Here is a 20,010-nt window from a genome sequence, read left to right on the forward strand (position 1 = left end):
TAATGAGTAGGATAATGGAGTGGAGAGTATGCTTATAAAATTTGTAGATGACACCAAACTGGGGAGGGTATTGCATGCACTTCGAAGGACATGATTACAATTCAAAACCACCCTGACAAATTAGAGAATTGGTCTGAAATCAGTAAGATTAAATTCAATAAGACAAGCGTAAAGTCCTACACTAAGGAAGGAAAAATCAAATGTACAAATGCAAAATGAGGAATAAATGGCTAGGATGGGAGGCAGGAAGAGAGAACCTGACTAGGTTTCTCCAGACCCAGCACATGGCTCCAGCAGTTATCTTCTCCTCTTCCTTCTGCAGATGCCAGGTAATGTAGCTAGTCATGTAGCTCAAGCTATCCTGCAGTGTTGAAGGCTCAGTGTTTAAGCACTACAGATGATCACAATTTTGGGTGTGGAGGTGTTAGCTGCATATAATTCTGTTTACTGCTTTCCTTTAAAAAAACAAAACCAAACAAAAAACCCTATGTTAAAATAGCTGCAAAGTCAAGTACTCAAAAATTAGGATATGCTAGATTTATGATTGCCTGTGCAATTTAATTTGGCCTTCTTGTTCATATGCTCTCTGATATTCTTTAATTACATGGCCACATACTGTTTTCCCCCTGCCTCCCCAGACCCCACCTATTGGCTAAAAAGTAGCTATTTAAACTTTGAAATAATACAGCATTTCATACGGAGTCAATGTAAGGAAATAGATGTAGCCGTGTTTAGTCAATCGGGTCCTTATAAGAACACAGGGGTTATCCTCTAGGTCAGTATATTTCAACCTTTTTGATACCAGGGACCGCCTTGCTGCCTTCCTCAACTCTGTCAGGGAGATCTCAGGGATCAGCACCGGTCCACGGACTGGTCGTTTAGTAACACTGCTCTAGGTAATTACAGCCGTAAGAACTTGAAAACAAAGAATTAAAGTTACATTTTGAAAAATTTAAACTGAGTAACTGAAAAGTCTGTCTTGTTGCCAGGTTTAGTGCATTGGTTAATATTCTGGAGACTGTAATAAGTTGTTTACAAAACATGAGTACACCTTATTCATAGACTTTAAAATGCATCTGTATTTGTGTATGTCTTTGGGTACATATATGAATAATTCTAAACTACAAATTCTTTGAGTGCTGGTCCATATATGTATTCGACTATGGGCGCATATTTTCTCCATGCGCACAGAGTCAGAGAATTCTTGAAAGTAGTTGGTCTGTCCATGAGCCTTCAGTCTCCTCATGCCTCCAACTGAGGAGATAGAGCAGAGCAACCGCCTTTCGAGTTCCTTCTTACAGCTGCATGGCCTGGGTCAGAACCTCTATAGTGTCCGGAGCTTCATCTTCCTCTTTATTGTTCAATCTGCATATATGTGGTATGTATAGATTATGAATAGTTTAGAATTTCACTCTATAGTTTTAGTTAAGTTTTAGGGTTAGTCGTCCATCCCCACTCTCTCCTTCCTGGTGTCCTGTTATGGGTATTGGACTCCAGCCTTCGAAATCTGTGCTTGCCCACACTCCTTCTCAGTCAGCAAAAACCATCAATGCTTGCCTGAACTTCCTCAATGAAGCTCGTATCTCGGCAAGGTGCAGTACCTGTCACGCTTTGCCCAGTTGTACCTTTGAAGAGCACAAATTTTGTCTCAAAAAGCACCTCGTAGAGAGAGCCCGTCATGAAGCAGCAGTCAGACTCAGGCCAGGCCCCACCTCTTCCTGTACATCAGCCTGACTCAGCAAAGAGTGTGCCTCCTGCCACAAAGTCCGGTTTAGGAGCAAGGGAATCTACTCCCACAGATCCAAAATCAGGGTCTTGTTGGGATGATGTGGAGCACTCTCATAAACGTAAGAGCACGTTGCTCTTGCTCCTCTAAGTCCACTTCAGAGAAATCTGATTCAACCACGCCTAAGCCGAGCAATTACATAGGTTTAATTTTATTAAATTGTACCCTATCTTCAATTGTAATTTTCTTCAGAAGAGCACTGAGAGTAGGGGTACATAGAAGAACTTCATTACGCTAAGTCTACGTTACGCTATTTTTCATTCTTCTATCGTAGAAGTTGTTTAGATGCTGCTTGAATAGAGAAAGTTATAAAATGCCCTGGGAACTTACTAAAATACTTTGGGATGTTTAAACCGCTTAATTGCAAAGTTCTTCACAAAGGTGGGTTACCTTATCCCCATCTTTACACGTTGAGTTATTGAGGTCACAGTTTGTTCAAGGTTGCATGAAGTAAATGGTACAGTTGTATGACCAGGGTCTCTTGATTTACAGACCTCGTCTTCAATCTACTAGATAATAGCGGTATTAAATATATCCTAATGAAATAAATTCAAATATAGTTATTTTTATGCAGTGTCCAGATTATGCTGTGATCTCAAGTTGGCTAATATTCTCAGATATTTGTGTTAATTAAAAAAAAGTTCTACAAACCTCTGAATATTGTATCATAATTAAACTTATTTATAATATCTTTGGAAAGCATTTTTATGAACTTTTGACTAACAAGGTAAAAGGGAAAATGAGTGACAAATTTTTGTTTTGGTGTGACTTTTTTTCTTTTCTTTTTTCCCCTTCTCCTCTAGGTCACTCTTTAACTGGTCTATGTCTCTTCCCTGCAACATGGTTTTGAAGAAAGCAGTTGACAGTTTGCTTTGCTCAATGTGCCACATCCACCCGAATTATTTTTCCTTACTCATGGGCTGGATGGGTATTACCCCTCCTCCAATGCAGTGTCAACATAGACTGTCTATGACGGATGATAGCAAAAAACAGGACCTTAGTTCTTCTTTAACAGATGACTCTAAAAACGCACAAGCACCTCTTGCACTAACAGAGTCTCACTTGGCTACCCTTGCTGCCTCATCTCAGTCTCCCGAAGCTATCAAGCAATTATTGGACTCAGGTTTGCCCTCTCTCCTTGTAAGAAGCCTTGCTAGTTTCTGCTTTAACCATACTTCCAGCTCTGACTGCACTTCTCAATCTGTGGATATTACCCAGGATAGACTCAGGAGACATCATGTTCCACAGCACTTTAATAAAATGCCCATCACGGCAGACCTAGTTGCTCCTGTACTCAGGTTTCTGACAGAAGTTGGTAACAGCCACATCATGAAGGATTGGTTGGGTGGTTCTGAAGTCAATCCACTGTGGACAGCACTTTTATTTCTGTTGTGCCATTCTGGTGCTACTTCTGGAGGACACAGTGTGGTAACACAACAGACCAGTGCAAGATCTACTTTGCTTTCTTCAACGGCAGGAACGGGACTGACCACTCAGCAAAGGACCGCAATTGAAAATGCAACAGTTGCATTCTTCTTACAGTGCATCTCCTGCCATCCTAATAACCAGAGGCTGATGGCACAGGTAAAAGAGCAAAACCTTAATCTGTAACTCTTCTTATTTTTAAGTGAAAATTTAGTTGGTACAAGATTTGAGAACCTAAGCTTTCGTGGCTTAAGTTTTGCATAGGAAAAAATAGCTTATTGGATGATCAAGGGATGTGAATGTAGATTCTGTAGTATATATTTTTTTTATTTGTAGATTTGATTCTTTAAAATACCATTTAACAGAGACGGTTTTACATCATGAAATATTAGCACATTGGGCTTTGTTTGATGGAAGAAATTAATTCTTCTGCCCGCTAGTACAATATTCATTATGGCGCATGGGGCTCTGTTTTGTCACTTACATTAAAGTGCATTTCTGTTTTGCTAACTTACTATAAAAATGGCACTTTGGTGGTGTGTTTGCAGATCAAATTTGCCAAATTGTGCACTCTTAATCTGGAATCCGAAGATAAAGCTGGGTGGTTTTTGTCTCTCATTAATAAAAACACTTTGCTTGCAGACATGGTTGAGCAACTTTATTGCTTTCAGTGTAGTTGATTGCTGCACAGGTAACAGAAAGCAGAATGTGGCCTTGCATTTGGAATTCAGTTAACATATTGAGAAGAATGGAATTGCAGCAGATGCTTTTTAGTAGCAACATACTGGTGCCCTTTTGCTATCTTGCTCCTAAGTGGCTGTTGATGTTATGGGGAGTGTTGACAATTCACAGTAGGGAAAGTGTTCCCAGGGGAAATGTTGATCCTAAGCAGTGGTTGCTCTTACAAGGTGATGCTGCAAACAAGCATCTACTGTAGTTCACTTCCTCTTAGCTGTTAGCTCTGTAGTGCCAACAGAAGGAAAACATTAAAAAAAAAAAAAAAAAAAAAAAGCCTTAATTTTTATCTGTAAATTAAGAGTGAATGCATACTAGGATCAGATAAACTGAGTAAGAAGAGGCCATTTTCAGAGAAGAACATCACCCCAGTGTAGCGAAATTCCTCATAAAGCAGAAAAATTACTTTTCACATTCTTGATGCAACACCTAGTCAAAATTGACTTTCCCGCTCCGTATTTTTGTCAACTAGCCTTTGTTTTTCAGAATATTGCCTTAAAAATAAACTTGAATTATTATATTGATGACTCATGCTTTTTTGTTTTTTACTCCTAATTAATTTTTAACTTGTTTTGCTGTTGGTTACCTGTTCATAGGTAACCATTTATTCTCCTCTCTGGTGATAAATTGAAGATGAGATCATTTAAATCCTAATTTGAAAAATAAGTGGTGGCAAATCTTAAAGGTTAATGGCCATGCTGCGCTATTAATAGTAATGCAGAGCTTTATTTTATAGGTTTGTGCACAGTCATAATCTAAGATTTTTATCTAATCTTGCATTTTCAGGTTCTCTGTGAATTGTTCCAGTCATCCCCTCAACGAGGGAACCTCCCAACATCTGGAAACATTTCAGGGTTTATTAGAAGGTTATTTTTGCAGTTGATGCTGGAGGATGAAAAAGTGACAATGTTTCTTCAGTCCCCATGTCCAGTAGGTTTTTTGTGTATCTGCATTATGAATGTCAATTCGATCTGACTGCACCCTATTTATTCGTACATTCTCACAGTTGATTCTGCTTTTTTTTGCAAACAAAATGACAACTTTCTTTATTATATTTATTGCAGAGTATAGTGATAACTACTTTTTTGGTGGATGTGGGGAGAGGGTTAAGCGGCTTTTTCTAGATTATTAATTTGCTGTATATCACTCTGACATATTTACAAGTAACCTTTAAAAGAGCCACAAGTAATTCTACTCCTATCTGACACAAGTTATAGAATGCCTGGGATGGAAGGGAAATTGGTGTAATCATTGTTGATTGGAGGATGAGGTTTGTGGGTTGAATCAGTTATCACTGGAGAGGGAGAAGTGAGTGGAGTTACAAACTTTTAGAGGGTCTGTTCACTAGAATCTAAAACCTCTTGAGGGTTTTCTGATAACATGTCTTATGAATTTATTTAGCTCTTAATTTTCAATGTTGAGTATTGAATTCATTAGCTGGTTCTCGCAGATTCTAACTGTAGTAAATTGAAAGCTCCTGGTCAATAAATGATTGATGTTTATTGATTACCAAACATCATTGTAGAAATTTAATTTTGATTGCCTGATACTGAAGGAAGTGGTGGCAATTGAGACTGCCAATAGATAGTAATGAAAACGTACATTTTTCTAAAGAAAAATATAGACATTAAGAGTTTAGTAAGAGAATTTATTTACAAGAAAAATGTTTTGCCAAAAAAAAAGACTTGAACTAGTTAAAGTTGCAGCTTTCTTTTATGCCAACATCCTCTTTGATATAATACAAAATGAGCAATTTAAAGAAACAATTGAAGCACTGCACCCAGGATACACTCATTAAGACAGACTTCAATTTGCAAGTCCACTGCTTGATGCTACAGGTGAAGAAGTAAGGGAAAAATTAAAGGAAGAATTGAGACCATCTTTGCTACTAGTTTGAACAACAAAAACGAAAATAAAGAAGAGCAGCTTCTTAAATGCAACCATCCGAAACTGCTAACACATAATGTTAAACACTGTAGTTAAACCTGTTGAGAAAGGGGCATCTAACACAGTCCTAAGGTATGTTGAGGAAGTTGGAGGTTCTTGCCTAGTCACCATGACATTTTATTTACTTTTTTTAAAAAGGAGGACTGATGCTCAAGTTTCCTAAGGTACTTTTTGTGGAGCATCAGAAGAGTGCGTGTTTACATTTCCATCCAACTACCAAACGTATGAAATTTGATCCCTTCATAAAAAGCACGCATTTTACACAGCAAGACACTCTGCAGAGAGTTACTAACTTAGCAAAAGCTATTGAAAAAGACTTCAAAGGAATGTGACCTAACAGGCTGCACCTACTGTCTCAATGTGTGGTAATATGATTTGGGTCTCAATAGCAAAGACCTGGAAGCATACAAAAACAAATTTGAAAAATGATTCAGAGAATCTGAATTGACCTCAGTTCAATTCAGAATTTTGCTAGGTTTTATAGTCAGCTCAGCATCTGTGTTTCTGGACCATTATTTATCACCCATAGTGGTACATTCTGTTACATCTCTTCCAGCATGCCAGAGGCATCTCAAATGCCTTTACAGTGTCCATAGGGCTTGGCCACAAACCAAAGTATGGTTCTTCAGACTCTTGTGTCTATGCGGCTGAACAGAGCAGTTGCTTTCAGTTATCCTTCCTTTCCTTTATTTTTTGGCTTTTAAAGCCAATTTTCACAGCCGTTCCCCACTTCCTTTTTCCTTCTCTTAAGCAAAATTTGGAGATTTTTAAAAAGAAAAAATAATTTTGTCCAAAATGGTACTATTTACTAAACTTCTCACCTTGGCTTTGTTCTCCCACCAACCCACCGTGCTTCACTCAGCATAGTGGATCTGGATAAAAAGAGGAAGCAAAAATTGTGATGATGGTGCCTCTCTTAGAGGGACCACCCGCTCAGGAGCCACAGAAGGGGTGCTCTACCACAGTTGTCCCCAGCCCCTGAACCCTCAGTTCCCCCACAAGAAGGGGATCAGGGTCTGGATGACTTATTGGAACTTCTCTCACACACCTATCCTAACCTGCGCAAGATTCCTCTGGAGATAACTGCATAGGTAGGTCAGTTCTCCTCAATGTCCAGGACCAAATGGGCAAGTCAGTTGTCTTCAGTCTGAGACCCATCAAGATAACTCCAAATATTTACTCGCAAGACTATTCCATCCACTTCTAAGAGAAACATTTCCACGTCTTAGGCCCTCAAGAGGTTAATGAGGTCCCTTGATGGGGAGTCTATCTCTGTCTCCCATACATCCCTGGAGTAAGATTTGGGCTCTCTTGTGGATGTTCCTTTGTTTCTCCTCACTAGTTACCCATTGAATGATGGCAGACATTGGATCGTGAAGGTTTTTATCAACATGCTTCAGAAGCCTAAAACCTCAAAGGGGAAAGGGCTCAGCTTCCTTACAGGAACCAGGATCCTGCCTTTCCATGGTGACAAAATGATTATCCAAACTCAAGTCATTCTTGGCACTTGACTTGGACTCCATAGTTATTTCTTTTTGCTCAATCTGAAACATCTGAAGAAAAAATCCTAACATAATGTGGATGTGCACAGAACAGTTAAAATATATTTGCAACATACGGACTCTTTTAAAAGATTGGATTGCACGTTTATATCTTTTCACCTAAACTACCTAGAACAGGGTGTAAATTAGCTCTAACTTGGTGGGTGGAGTAATCTGGTCAGAAATGGCATTTGCTGTAAAGAGTAGATCTTCAGAACAGCAAGTATTCTATAGCAACACACCCTTCAAACACTACAGAGTTCTCAGATTTCATAAAAAATGAGTTCTGACTAAATTTTGCCCCAGTGACCCCCATCCAACCCCTTTCTTTTGATTGGGTTGCACAGGAATAAACTGGCCCTGCATTTGGGATTTAGTAAACAATTCTGTTGATGAGCAAGAAGTAACAGAATCATACGTTTCTTCCTGTGCAGGGCAGGGAGGATTTTGGAAAGCTCGGAGGGGTAAAAAGCAATTAAAATTTTTTAACTAAAGAAATCAGATAAGACTGAATTTAAATGGGGGAGGTAATCTGGGTTGAGAGGTGCTATTTTCAGTTATAGTAAAATAACTTTAATGGTTATTGTATTATAAAAGCAAAGTACCTATTGCTAAATCTAGAATTACTTTGCCTACTATATTTCTGTTTACTCATAAATGGTATGTGATCTTCAACTTTTTTTCTATTGATTTATCAAGAGTAGTAACCACCTCCTCATCTGGGCGAAGTTTATTGGAGTGGGCGGGGGATTTCCTTTTACTTTTAAGAAATAAAAGAAATTAAAGCCCAAAGTACCTAACACGTTACGTGCGTGCACACTGGAGACGACAAGAGAGGGTCTTGTACTGAACTTAAACCATTTTTTTTCTAAGTGCTAAACAAAAATAGATTTTTGCAGCAGTTTTCTTTGTGTAAAAAGGTTTGTTTTTCTTTTGTTGTTTTAGTTTTTGTTGAATAATTTTACCATCGTATCAAGTTGTCATACTTTCAAACAATTTTCTTTTGATCTGGAGTGTGAATGGCTTAATATTGTGATTTTACTTAATATAGTTTAACGACTTGTCATGATTGTTGGCCTTATTTCTGAATACTTGAAAGTAAGTGGTTTTTCATTTCTTTTTAGCTGTACAAAGGTAGAATTAATGCTACCAGCCATGTAATCCAACATCCAATGTATGGCGCAGGACACAAGTTCCGTACTCTTCACTTACCTGTCTCAACAACATTGGCAGAGGTTCTTGACCGTGTGTCAGGCAAGTTTCAGTACTGTGTGTTTCATTCTATAATGTGTTAAGGAAAACTTGTGTCTGCTAGAAACACATCTATTATGTGTGATATCTGCATACTTGTAACAAAAAGTTTCAAAATAGACAGTAATCAAAGATTAAACTTTTTTACTTTTTTGGGACTATATAACACAGGCTTTCCTCTAACTGTTACAGTTTTAGATTGGCCATACTGTTCTTTCAACTTTACATAATCGATTTAGAGGAGGCAATCTTAGATATACTTAACAGTTCATCTTGAACTGCCAGGCCACAAAATGTAATACTATGCTTAAAGTCTCTCAATATTTAAAATATTTTCAAATTTTCTCCTGAGATACTTCCAAAAACTTAGAATATTTGAGTTCAGTATTCAAAGTTCCCTTTAACTGTCTATGCTCAATTAAAAATAATTCCTTACATAGATCATTTGCCTAACGTTTATTGCAAGTTAAAGATCACAGAACTGATGTCCACATTGAGTGTTTACACTGTCCTTTTCAATCTAATTTACGCTCATAGATTCATAGATATTTAGGTCAGAAGGGACCATTATGATCATCTAGTCATGCATATTTACCTGCAATATAAATAATACTCTATCTATAAAATGGAAATTGAGAACTAATTTTGAAAGTTATGAGTAACGTTGAAAAACAAAAACAAACAAGATGGTCATGACTGAGGCATTTATTTTATCCAAAAATAAAATCCAAGATTTTCAGTCAGACTATTAAAGTAGTCTTTTCTATATTAAATATCCATTTAACTGCCAGGACCAGTTCAACATTTTGGAGAAGTGCAACTTTAATAAAGACTCAATGACCTTGCTCAGGAAATTAAGGTTAGCGTTCACAATACAAAGTTCACCACAGTATTTTAAAAACAAAATCTTTAGTAGGTTGTCTGTATTGCTAAACTGTGGTCGACATTTTAGAGGAGTCAAAGGAAATTCAAAGTTATAGTTGCTACAACAGTTGCAACTCTGCCACATTGCACATAAGTGAGTCCATACCAAATACATATTTTCATATATACTCATTGTATGAATTTGCAAATACTTAGCTGTAATTTTGACAGTATATAAGAGTGTCTCCGTTAAAATATCTCTGGGAACATCTATATTTTCTAACTTTTTGTGTCAGATCCTCTGGTGTAGCTATATTGCCTTTGTGCATTTCAGAGGGGCTATACTTGTTTACATCTGCTGAGAATCTGGTCTTCTCAGTTTCTGTGATCAGCCAGTGCTGCACTGACACTGTTTCATAATTGATTTTTTCCAAAGTCTTTTTACATACTGATGACCAGTAACATATTGCACTAATGTAACATCTTTCATCAGAGTATAGCAGTTTAAAATAAATGGAGGAAAAATACATGAAATTACTGGTATGTGACACTTCTATTACCAGACAAATTTCAGTAAATCAAATGTTGTGTTCACTGGAGCTTTGTGATTAAAAATGCAATGCATCCTACGGAACATTTGAACTTTGCTTATGTGTTGTGTGAAGAAGTACTTCCGTTTGTTTGTTTTAAACCTGCTGCCTATTCATCTCAAATTGCCATCTCTTATGAAATCATAATTTCCCTATTTACCATGTATTTTAGCACACTGGGGTAGACAAGGTTTAAATATCTAATGATGAAGCAGAAGCATGTGTGTGTTTGTTTTTAATAATGATATCCAATACCTCTTTGGTTACCTTTATGCATCACAGAGAGGTTAAAAATGGCAGGAGCTCAATTCTTTCTCTTTGCATTTGCCTTTTAAATTAATTCTTCTGTCCCATTTAGACCAAAGGGAAGGTAAGAAATATGTTGTTTGGCCTGCCAGTTTTAAGAGTCCTTCCATCTGAACTGAAGGGGAGGGGAATAGTTTTTGTAGAAGGGTAAAACCATACCATTATATATACAGTGGAGCTAATTAGCAGTAACTACATGGTTATTCATATTTCAAGTAGTCAAAAGTCGTCATAATTGTGAAGAGTATTGATTATGATGCCAGAGGCAGTGGGATCTCTCTGGAAAAGGAAGGGACTGGGCCATTTCAGAGTGACTCAGTCTACTTCTGGCAGCATCTGCTAAAATAATCAGTGTGTGCAGCTGATCACTCCCTTCTCGTTAAGTGATTGAAATGACATTCAGCTCAACACTTAAAACACCAGCAACTAGGAGGATTATAATACTGACCCAATATAAGTGCATCCTAGAATATACCAACATAAGTCAGTCTCAAATTTTGCTTTACAAGTACACCTCCCAGACGGGGTTTCTAATATGCCTGTTGGCTCTGAAAAACCCAATGATGCACATTCAGAGAACCGAAGGATCCTGATTTATAAAATGCAGCTGGTGTCCACGATTTGCCCAGTGTTAGTAATGGGATGGAGACCCAGCTCCCTGTCATGCTGGAGGAGCTGTAGAATAGCTGGGATTTTCTGCATTTCAGGGGTCTTGTAATTCTCTCCATATCAAAAGTGGAATTTGGTTCAGATGGAAGAGTAGGTGTCATCGACCAATTTGTATCTTCAAGCAAGGAAAATGCTTCATTAGTCTGGAGAAGAACCCCAGGCAAACTGTTTCCCTTTCAGTGCCATAACTGTATATGATCTGGGTTGTGGTATAAAAGGGGTCCTTGCAGTAAGTACGTGGCGATTCCTTGCTCACCTAAGTCCTAGGCCCATGTTTCCTTTGGCTAGTGGGAGATGAGGATGATCACATGTGATCCCTTTTGATATTTTCTCGATCACCTTCCCAATCGGAAGAAGAGACAAGGAGTCTATTTGGCCATTTATGCACTATGACATCCATTACCAATGTGAGATCATCCACTGCAACCAAGAGGAAAAATGACAACAATTGTTTAATTACTGCTATTAGTAGATTAATACGGATATCTAATGTTCTGCACCTAAAATAAGTGGTCTGATTTTTCAGAGGTTCTGGGTGCTAGCAGCTTCTGTTGCCTTCAATGGAAACAATGAGTACTTAGCAGCTGAAGTGCACAACACGATATCCAAGTTCAAGTATTTTGTCTTAATCATCTAAATCTACAGTTGTCAACAATTAAACATAGTAATTTCTCTTTGTTTAATCTCCTCTTTTCTGTTGGTAGCAGTGATATTTTCTAACTCTGCTAATTATATCACCCGAATACAAACAACTAAATACTTGAACTTCTGCCTGGGTTTTCAAAGTATTGTTTCTTTAAATGGTCCAAGGAAATTAGTTGCAAGACATCTTGTCAGTACTCTGTCAGTGGCTGGTCTTTTGTTATTAAAGAAGCTTAACATAATTATGGAAGTTAGAATGGAACTCAAGGCTCCAAGCCAGCAAGGTAATTGAGTGAGACCAAATGAATATCTGGTGAGTGGGTGAGAAATTATAAAGTAGTAATTAAATTAGCATGACATCTTAATACCTATAAAATATGTGCGTACTTTTTTTCTCTTGCAGATACACCAAGTATCACAGCTAAACTAATTAATGAACAGAAAGAAGATAAAGAAAAAAAGAACTACGAAGAGAAAGAAAAAGTTAAAGCAGAAAATGGATTTCAGGACAATTACAGTGTTGTTGTTGCCTCTGGTATGTATGGTTTGGTTTTCTCCCCCCCCCTTTTCACTTATTTTGTAAAATCAATCCCTCTGAACATAAAATGAGAATAATTATGTCAGCTCATATAAACCCACCATTGTTATTACCAAAGGTGTACTACTGAAAATGTTTGACAATGATATTCCTTAATTAACCTTACTGACCTTTAGCAACAAGGGATGGGTCCTGGTACAACTCCGACTGCTAATGAGTTATGCTGTGGTAAAGAGTCCTGTTTGTAAAAGTTCATGTTTCTCTTGCATGTGTCCAAAAACACATAGCTGTTGTATTTATAAAGATCACCTAAACCCAGATCCTTCATTTACACCATTTGCATGGTAAATACAAATGGTACTGTAGTGGCAAAAGGTGTCATGATGGAGATATGTATATATAAAACCAATACCCTTTATTCCACATGAAGATAGAGGATTTTTCCAAAATCCTAGACCTTCTGAAAACTCATTCATATCCTTCTAAAATCTGTCATGTAAGCTTATCTCTTGCAAAATTGGAATGGAGTGTACACTCTGTAGCTGGAACATGAGAAGTTGGCAGTGGTAGAAGGGATTTAAAGTTGAACAGGTGGCTGCAGGAGGTATTGCAGTATCTTGCTCTGAAGTTCTGCTCTTTAAGAGCTGAGGACTGAACTTCTAAGGATCTCATGGAATTTTCTTAACACTTCAGCTGACCATCTTTTGAAGATGACTGATCTACCATAGTTTCACCTGGGCATGAAAATGAGCTCAGGGAGGGACACTGGTTTCTTTTGATTTTTGTAACCAGTATTTCTCAAACTGTCTCCCCTATCAGGACTTCAAGGTATAGATGAACCTCTTAAATTGTGTTTAAAATGCTGAACTGGGCCACTGTTTCACGACTCAAAATATGTTTATTGCAACTCAGCTGACTACAAAGTGCAACAGCTTCAGTGGGAGAGGTAGTGGGGATGGAGGAACAGATGGGTGTGACTAATACTTAGTGTTACTATATTTTCAAAATCAAAAACCCGGGCTTTCATATGTACCAGTGGACAAGAAAACCTAACACGTTTTGGTCAACATTTAAAAAGATAAAATTATGAGAGAGGCAGCATAGCCAGCCAGGGCTGACCCTAAGCACATTTCTGATCTCACAAGCACCATGTTATATCTCCCGTCCCTTTTTTAAATAGACTTTAAAAGTCTGGTTCTTTATTGCATCATTTTAATTCATCCTTCCTATTAAGTGAAACCTTTTAAAAATTTTCTTTATCCTAGTTATGTGTTCTTCTCTCTTCCTTTTCACTATTCTGTATCTATCTCTTTGTCTTTCTCAATTTTTCTCTTAAATAGTAGTTACTATGTTATGTACTCTCCTTCTTTTTCATCTTTCTTCTCCTGTGTTGGGTTATCTTCCTCTTCCCCAAATTTACCATCTTTCTTCTCTCGTGTTCCCTGCTTCTAATTTCTGTACTTGTACCTATCTTCTTCTTTCGACACATTCACACACACACATTCACAAAATACACATATACCATCTCCTCATCCACAAAATCTTTCTCCCTCCTGACTCATCATCCAAAATCTCTCTCACACACTCGTCTTCCCATCAAAATCAATGAAATGTGCAAACACGTCATACATTCCAGTCATACTTGCAGTCTCTTCACAGTACTATTCTATATGGGACTTTTTGCTGATGTCTTCCAAAAAGTCAACTAGCACATGTTAAGTGTAGAAGGCTGAAATGTCATTGCCACAGTAATGTTGTCCAGGCTGCTAAGCTGTTACAGCTGCTAAGTACTTCTGTTCTTGAGGCTCCAGTGTTATCAGCACTAGCAGATAATGCTGCCTGCTAATTCAGCAGACCTCAGTGTTACTCATAAGAAAGACCACAGGCTCGGTTCGGTAACAAAGGCCATTGGCTAGGTTTATTGTCCTCAAGATGCAGTTGTAGTGTCCTGGCTCCGTGGTTACAGATACACTAACACGAGTGCACAGTGGCAGTGAATGGCTCAGTCAGCAGTGGGAGTATCTGCTGTCCCCTCAGCCACACAGTGGGTTAAGGGGACCTTGACATTTATAGACTGAGACAAACAATTTACATACCACCTTACATGTTTCATGACATCTGCTTGTTACCTCCCCTTGTACCTTGCTCCTGCTCTCTCAGGCAAAACATCCCTATTCATCACTTCTGTCTGATTCCAGTCCATAAAGAACCTTGTCAAGCAAATCAGACTGAGACCACAGACAGACACTGATCTGCTCATGTCTCATCTTCCTAGGTCATGTCGCGTCTTGTGCCTATATGACACCATTTGCAAGACTTCACCTTCATTGCTTACCACCAGTGTACTTGGCAAGCAAAGATAATATGGATAAACTAGTCTTGCTCCCTCCCAGAGAGTAGGAGAGCTTGGTGGGAGAGCAGAGAGTACAGTAACTCCTCGCTTAACTTTGTAGTTATTTTCCTGAAAAATGCTACTTTAAACACAGCAATGATGATTGTGAAGCTTGGTTGAGGTGGTGGAGTCAAAGGGTGGAAGAGAGTGGGATATTTCCCAGGGAATGCCTTACTTCTAAGTGATGAACCAGCACTCGGCTGAGACCTCAAGGGTTAACACGTTGTTAATGTAGCCTCACACTCTACAAGGCAGCAGGAATGGAGGGAGGAGACGCAGCATGGCAGAGGGAGAGATGTGCATTGCCCCTTTAAGTAGCTGACCCCACTCTAAGTACGCTACCTTTTTAAGTAGATCAGCAAGTTGAGACAGCAGCTGCTGCCAGCAAACTCCCTCCGTTTTGAGTCCTGTCGTGTGTCCCCCTACTCTGGGAAGATGGGGTACAGGAGAAGGGGGAAGGTGATACCCTGACGTTAGCACCCCTCCTCCCCCCACCTACCCCCCGGCGAGCAGGAGGCTCCCGGGAGCAGCTCCAAGGCAGTCAGGGGAGGGACAGCTGAACTGTCCGGCAGTTGATAGCCTGCTGGGCAGCTACCACACAAGGAACTTAGGGGAGCTGTTGCAGGGCTGCCGGTCCACCCTGGTTCCTAGCTCCAACGGGCTGCTCTTCCTGCAAGCAGTGGACAAAGCAGGTGGCTGCCAAACGTTATAAGGGAGCATTGCACAACTTTATACAAGCATGTTCTCTAATTGATCAGCGACAAAACAACATTAACCAGGACGATGTTAAGTGAGGAGTTACTGTATGTGTGTGGGGGGGTCCCCTTCACTCCTTCCCCACCCAAGAGAATTTTGTTCATGGATGCCTCCTTGCTAAGCTGGGACAACCATCTGAAAGAGCATACAGCTCAAGGGGGGACATGGACTCCCGAAGAATCCAGGATGCACATAAACCTCCTTGAATTACAAGCAGTCCACAAGGCCTGCAAGCAGTTCTTACCATTTATACAATCCCAACACTAAAGTGATGATGAACAGCATATTGACAGTTTTCTACGTCAAGGATGGGGAGCAAGATCCATCCCTCTTTGCATAGAAGCTATCAATCTGTGGAACTGGTGTATTTGATGCCAGATTACTCTATCAGCAGTACACCTCCAGCAGATACACAATACACTAGCAGACAGCCTCAGCAGGTACTTCTCCAAGGACAACGAATGGGAATTTCACAATTCAGTGGTTCAGAGCAGGTTTTGTTGATGGGCTGGGGCGAGAGGGGAGAGGGTGAGTGAGTCTCCATCTGAGGCCCTGTTTGTGTCCCAAGAGCATGAAATAGATGAGGTACAGTTCCAGGAGGGCTCAGGGTCAGGGCTCCAGAGGAGGTGCACTTTTAATCCATTGGTCAGGGCACTTAATGTACATCTTCCATTCCATTATCACCTCAGATTCTGGGGAAGTGGTGGTTCTCCTGGCTTCTTTCAGATGGACCAGGCAATTCTGGGGCCCATTATTCTTCAGATGTCAGCACTCCTATACATCATTATATCGAGTCCTTCCCTAACCTATTGACCAAGGATGGGGCAAGATCAGGCATCCTAATCCAATTTCTCTTCATCTGACAGCCTAATATTTTGATGAGCATCGAACCTAGAAAGGACATGTTTGGAAGTGGTTCAAACCCTTAACAATAGGAGGAAAGAGTCTACTAGAAAGTGCTACATAACTAAGTGGAAAATATTTTGTCGGGTGTCAACATCATCTGATAACCCCAGATGGTTCTGATTTCCCCACTATGTTAGAGTATATTTCCTTGAAGACTTCAGGGCTTTCCCTTAGCTCCTTATGGTTACACTTAGCAACTGTCACAGCCTGTCATTCTTCGATTTACAACCATTCCATCTTCATCCACCCTGTGACTGTAATAATTTCTGAAAGGTCTAATCAGAAACTTCCCTCCTGTGACAAAGTCTGCTCTACTATGGGGCCTCAGTCTGGTCCTCTCAGCATTAACAAAGTCTCCAAGCAGACCTCTGGCCTCATGCTGTTTAACTTTCTATCGATGAAGGTTCCCTTTCTGGTTACCATCACCTCAGTTAGATAGGTAAGTGAGGTAGGGGCCCCTATGACTGATACATCATACACTATCTTCCATGAGGACAAAGTTTCTTTTAAGACTTCACCCCAAATTTACTCTAGAGTAATTTCAGATTTCCGTCTGAATCAAACAATTCACATACCTGTCTTCTTCCCAAAACCACACGTCTCCCGTGAGGACAAGAGACTTCATCCTCTCAGTGTCTGTCGAGCTTTGGCATTTTACCTGCAAAGGACAAAATCTTTTAGGAAATCACTTAAACTTTTTTAAAATATCTGTTGCTGAATGAATGAGAGGGGAAGCTATCTCTTCCCAGAGATTTTTGAAGTGTATGACACACTGCATTCTGCTGTGTTAGGAGTTGGCATACTCCTTCACAAGGTGTGAGAGCCCACTCGACTATGGCCAAGAATGCTTTAGTAGTCTTTCCTCAACATGTTGCTCATATTGAAATCTGTAAAGCAGCAAGATGGAGTTCGATCCATACCTTCACAAGACATTGCACCCTAGTGCAAGATTCTGTAGCTGACGCATCTTTTCAGCACTGCAGCCTCCCAGTCATCAGTACCACAGAGGTTGTCACACCCGACTTTTCAATGAATACTGCTTGTCATCCACACTCAGTGGAATACCCATAGGGACCATCACTTGAAGAAAGAGAAGTTACTTAGCTTGTATATTAACTGGAGTTCTTGATGTGTGGTCCCTATATGTATTCCACTACCTGCCCTCCTTTCCCTCTGTTCCGGATCCTGATGTATGGTTTACAGTAAAGAAGGAACTGGAGAGGCAGTCAATTCACATGATCCCTTATATGCTTGGTTCAGAGCATGAGGAGGAGAAGGGCACAGGCAAGGACCAACAAGCAAAAATCTTCCTCTCTGAGGCTCCTGGGGTGCATGTATACCCCACAATGAAATACAGATAGGGACTACAAATCTTGAAGAAAACTAGTTTTTGTTCAGGGTAAGTAACTTATTCTTACATGGACACACTATTTCTCAGACACTACAATAGATAGTTTTTTCCATACATTCGTAGATACACAAATGCACCTTTAAATACTGTGTACATGAAAAGTTATTTAAACTGCAGCTTGTTGTGTAAGTATATGCAAGGTCCTGTGTTCTTTACGGCAAGCTAGGCTGCAGTTCTGCTACAAAGTCCTCAGAATCTGTAGGACTCTGGTGGAAACTTGAAACTGTTGCAGCTTCAGATAACTTTTTAAAGAAAGGTTTTGTAGAATTAAGTAAACATGTAAATAAATTCAATCAATAGAGTACCTCTGTTTCTCTGTTCATTATTGTATGTTCTTCCCACGTTTTGCTTCAATAAACCGATGATGTGTACATTTCAGAATTTGCTACTACTAAATAGATCAATTCACACGCTCAAGAAGATAATACTAATGAGATTACACTCACTCCACTTCTTCGAAGCTGTCTCCACAACCTTGTGAAACTGGGTTCTTGTGTATACAGTGAATCCCATGTATAAAAATATTTTAGCAGCATGCAGATGGTCAATAATCTGTGCTATTTGCATCCAACATTAAGGGCAGGTTTTCCATCACAAAATTGGATTGAATAGTGTATGTGCATCTTGTATACAAGTTCCAGCGTGGAGTTAAGATGCGGCTGGTGTTAGCATCCATGTCACCCTGCTGCACTGCTGAACCTCCTGCACTAACTGTTAAATTTCACAACTGGAGTGCTGCTAGAGTCGGTGATGATCATAGTTCTTGATGCCTTCCATATTTTGACAGGTTTCAGAGTAACAGCTGTGTTAGTCTATATTCGCAAAAAGAAAAGGAGTACTTGTGGCACCTTAAAGACTAACCAATTTATCTGAGCATAAGCTTTCGTGAGCTCCAGCCCACTTCATCGGATGCATACTGTGGAAAGTGTAGAAGATGTTTGTTTTTATACACACAAATCATGAAAAAATGGGTGTTTATCACTACAAAAGGTTTTCTCTCCTACCCACCCCACTCTCCTGCTGGTAATAGCTTATGTAAAGTGATCACTCTCCTTACAATGTGTATGATAATCAAGGTGATGTGTATGATAATCAAGGTGGGCCATTTCCAGCACAAACATCTTTTACACTTTCCACAGTATGCATCCGATGAAGTGGGCTGGAGCTCACGAAAGCTTATGCTCAAATAAATTGGTTAGTCTCTAAGGTGCCACAAGTACTCCTTTTCTTTTTTCCATATTTTGATTTTTCGGAGAACTCTCAGGATTTCATGGCCACTGTGATAAACCATGGGACTGTTTTACATGACCGAATTCATAGTTGGACACATTCTTATCTAGTGTTTTGCTGGGATTGGCGTGGGGGATAGAAGGCTATTTTACGCATGTCATGGGCTAATGATTGTCTGCTATGATTTGAGGTTTGGTCAAGGGACCTGTTTTGATGGTCTGCCCTCTGAGGTTCACAGAACCTGAGCATTTCCAGAGGGCTCCAAGAGAGAATATTGTTTCTCTGACAGACCACTGTAGTTGTAATGTGGATGGTAGGACTTGATAATCTCTTGCTACCAGTGAAGTGGCTCCAAAGTGTCTTGTTCTGTAGCTTTGTCCCCCTGGATCAACAATGGTCTCCTGATAACCTATGACAACTGAAGTGGTAGGAAGACCACGTGCCAGAGACAGAAGCTGCATGCCGAATCGGATCATTTGTGTTAGGAATTTCTTGGAACCTTTTACAATGGCTGTGCAGAAAGCAAAAATTTTTGTCTAAATCTGTCAGCAGACTTTGTTAGCGTACTGGACAGCCTGGTTAATCGGAGATGTCTTTATATGTTGTCTGATATTATTCCCTGCTATTGAGTAGAAGTTTCATATTCCTTGCTGATAAAATCAGGTAGTGTCACTAAAGTGTCTCTGGATGCAGGGCAATATCAGGAGGGCACAAAAGCTGTGTGGTATTTGCTTGAATTCAGACGTTTGTCATTAACTGGGGTACTAAAGTTGTTAATACTGTGTGTCATAAACTGCGCTTTGGTCCCATGTCCTTCTTGACTGGTTTCCAGCGCTATTAAAAATGTGATACAGGCACCCGTTTTGTATAATTTTAGAAATCAAAATAAATACTAAGTAAGATGTTATGTGGTTGTCACTGTGAAAGAGAGGGAGCTACTGGCAGGCTGTTCTGTAAAGTGGGACCCTCAAGTTAGGAATTACTGATCCACCGTGTCAGCTGAAAGTGAAACTTCACAGCA

General features: G+C 39.6%; 1 protein-coding gene across 1 annotated transcript in view; it reads left to right on the forward strand.

Annotated features, from left to right (window-relative positions):
- The window catches only part of BIRC6 (baculoviral IAP repeat containing 6), a 319,798-nt gene that overhangs the window by 176,864 nt on the left and 122,924 nt on the right, over window positions 1-20,010 (forward strand). The window contains 4 exon segments of the mRNA XM_048843594.2: window positions 2,590-3,370; window positions 4,733-4,876; window positions 8,559-8,688; window positions 12,160-12,291. Of these exon segments, the coding sequence (XP_048699551.2) occupies window positions 2,590-3,370; window positions 4,733-4,876; window positions 8,559-8,688; window positions 12,160-12,291 (1,187 nt within the window).

This window comes from Caretta caretta, chromosome 3 (assembly GCF_965140235.1).
Source record: "Caretta caretta isolate rCarCar2 chromosome 3, rCarCar1.hap1, whole genome shotgun sequence".
Taxonomy (NCBI): Eukaryota; Metazoa; Chordata; order Testudines; family Cheloniidae; genus Caretta; species Caretta caretta.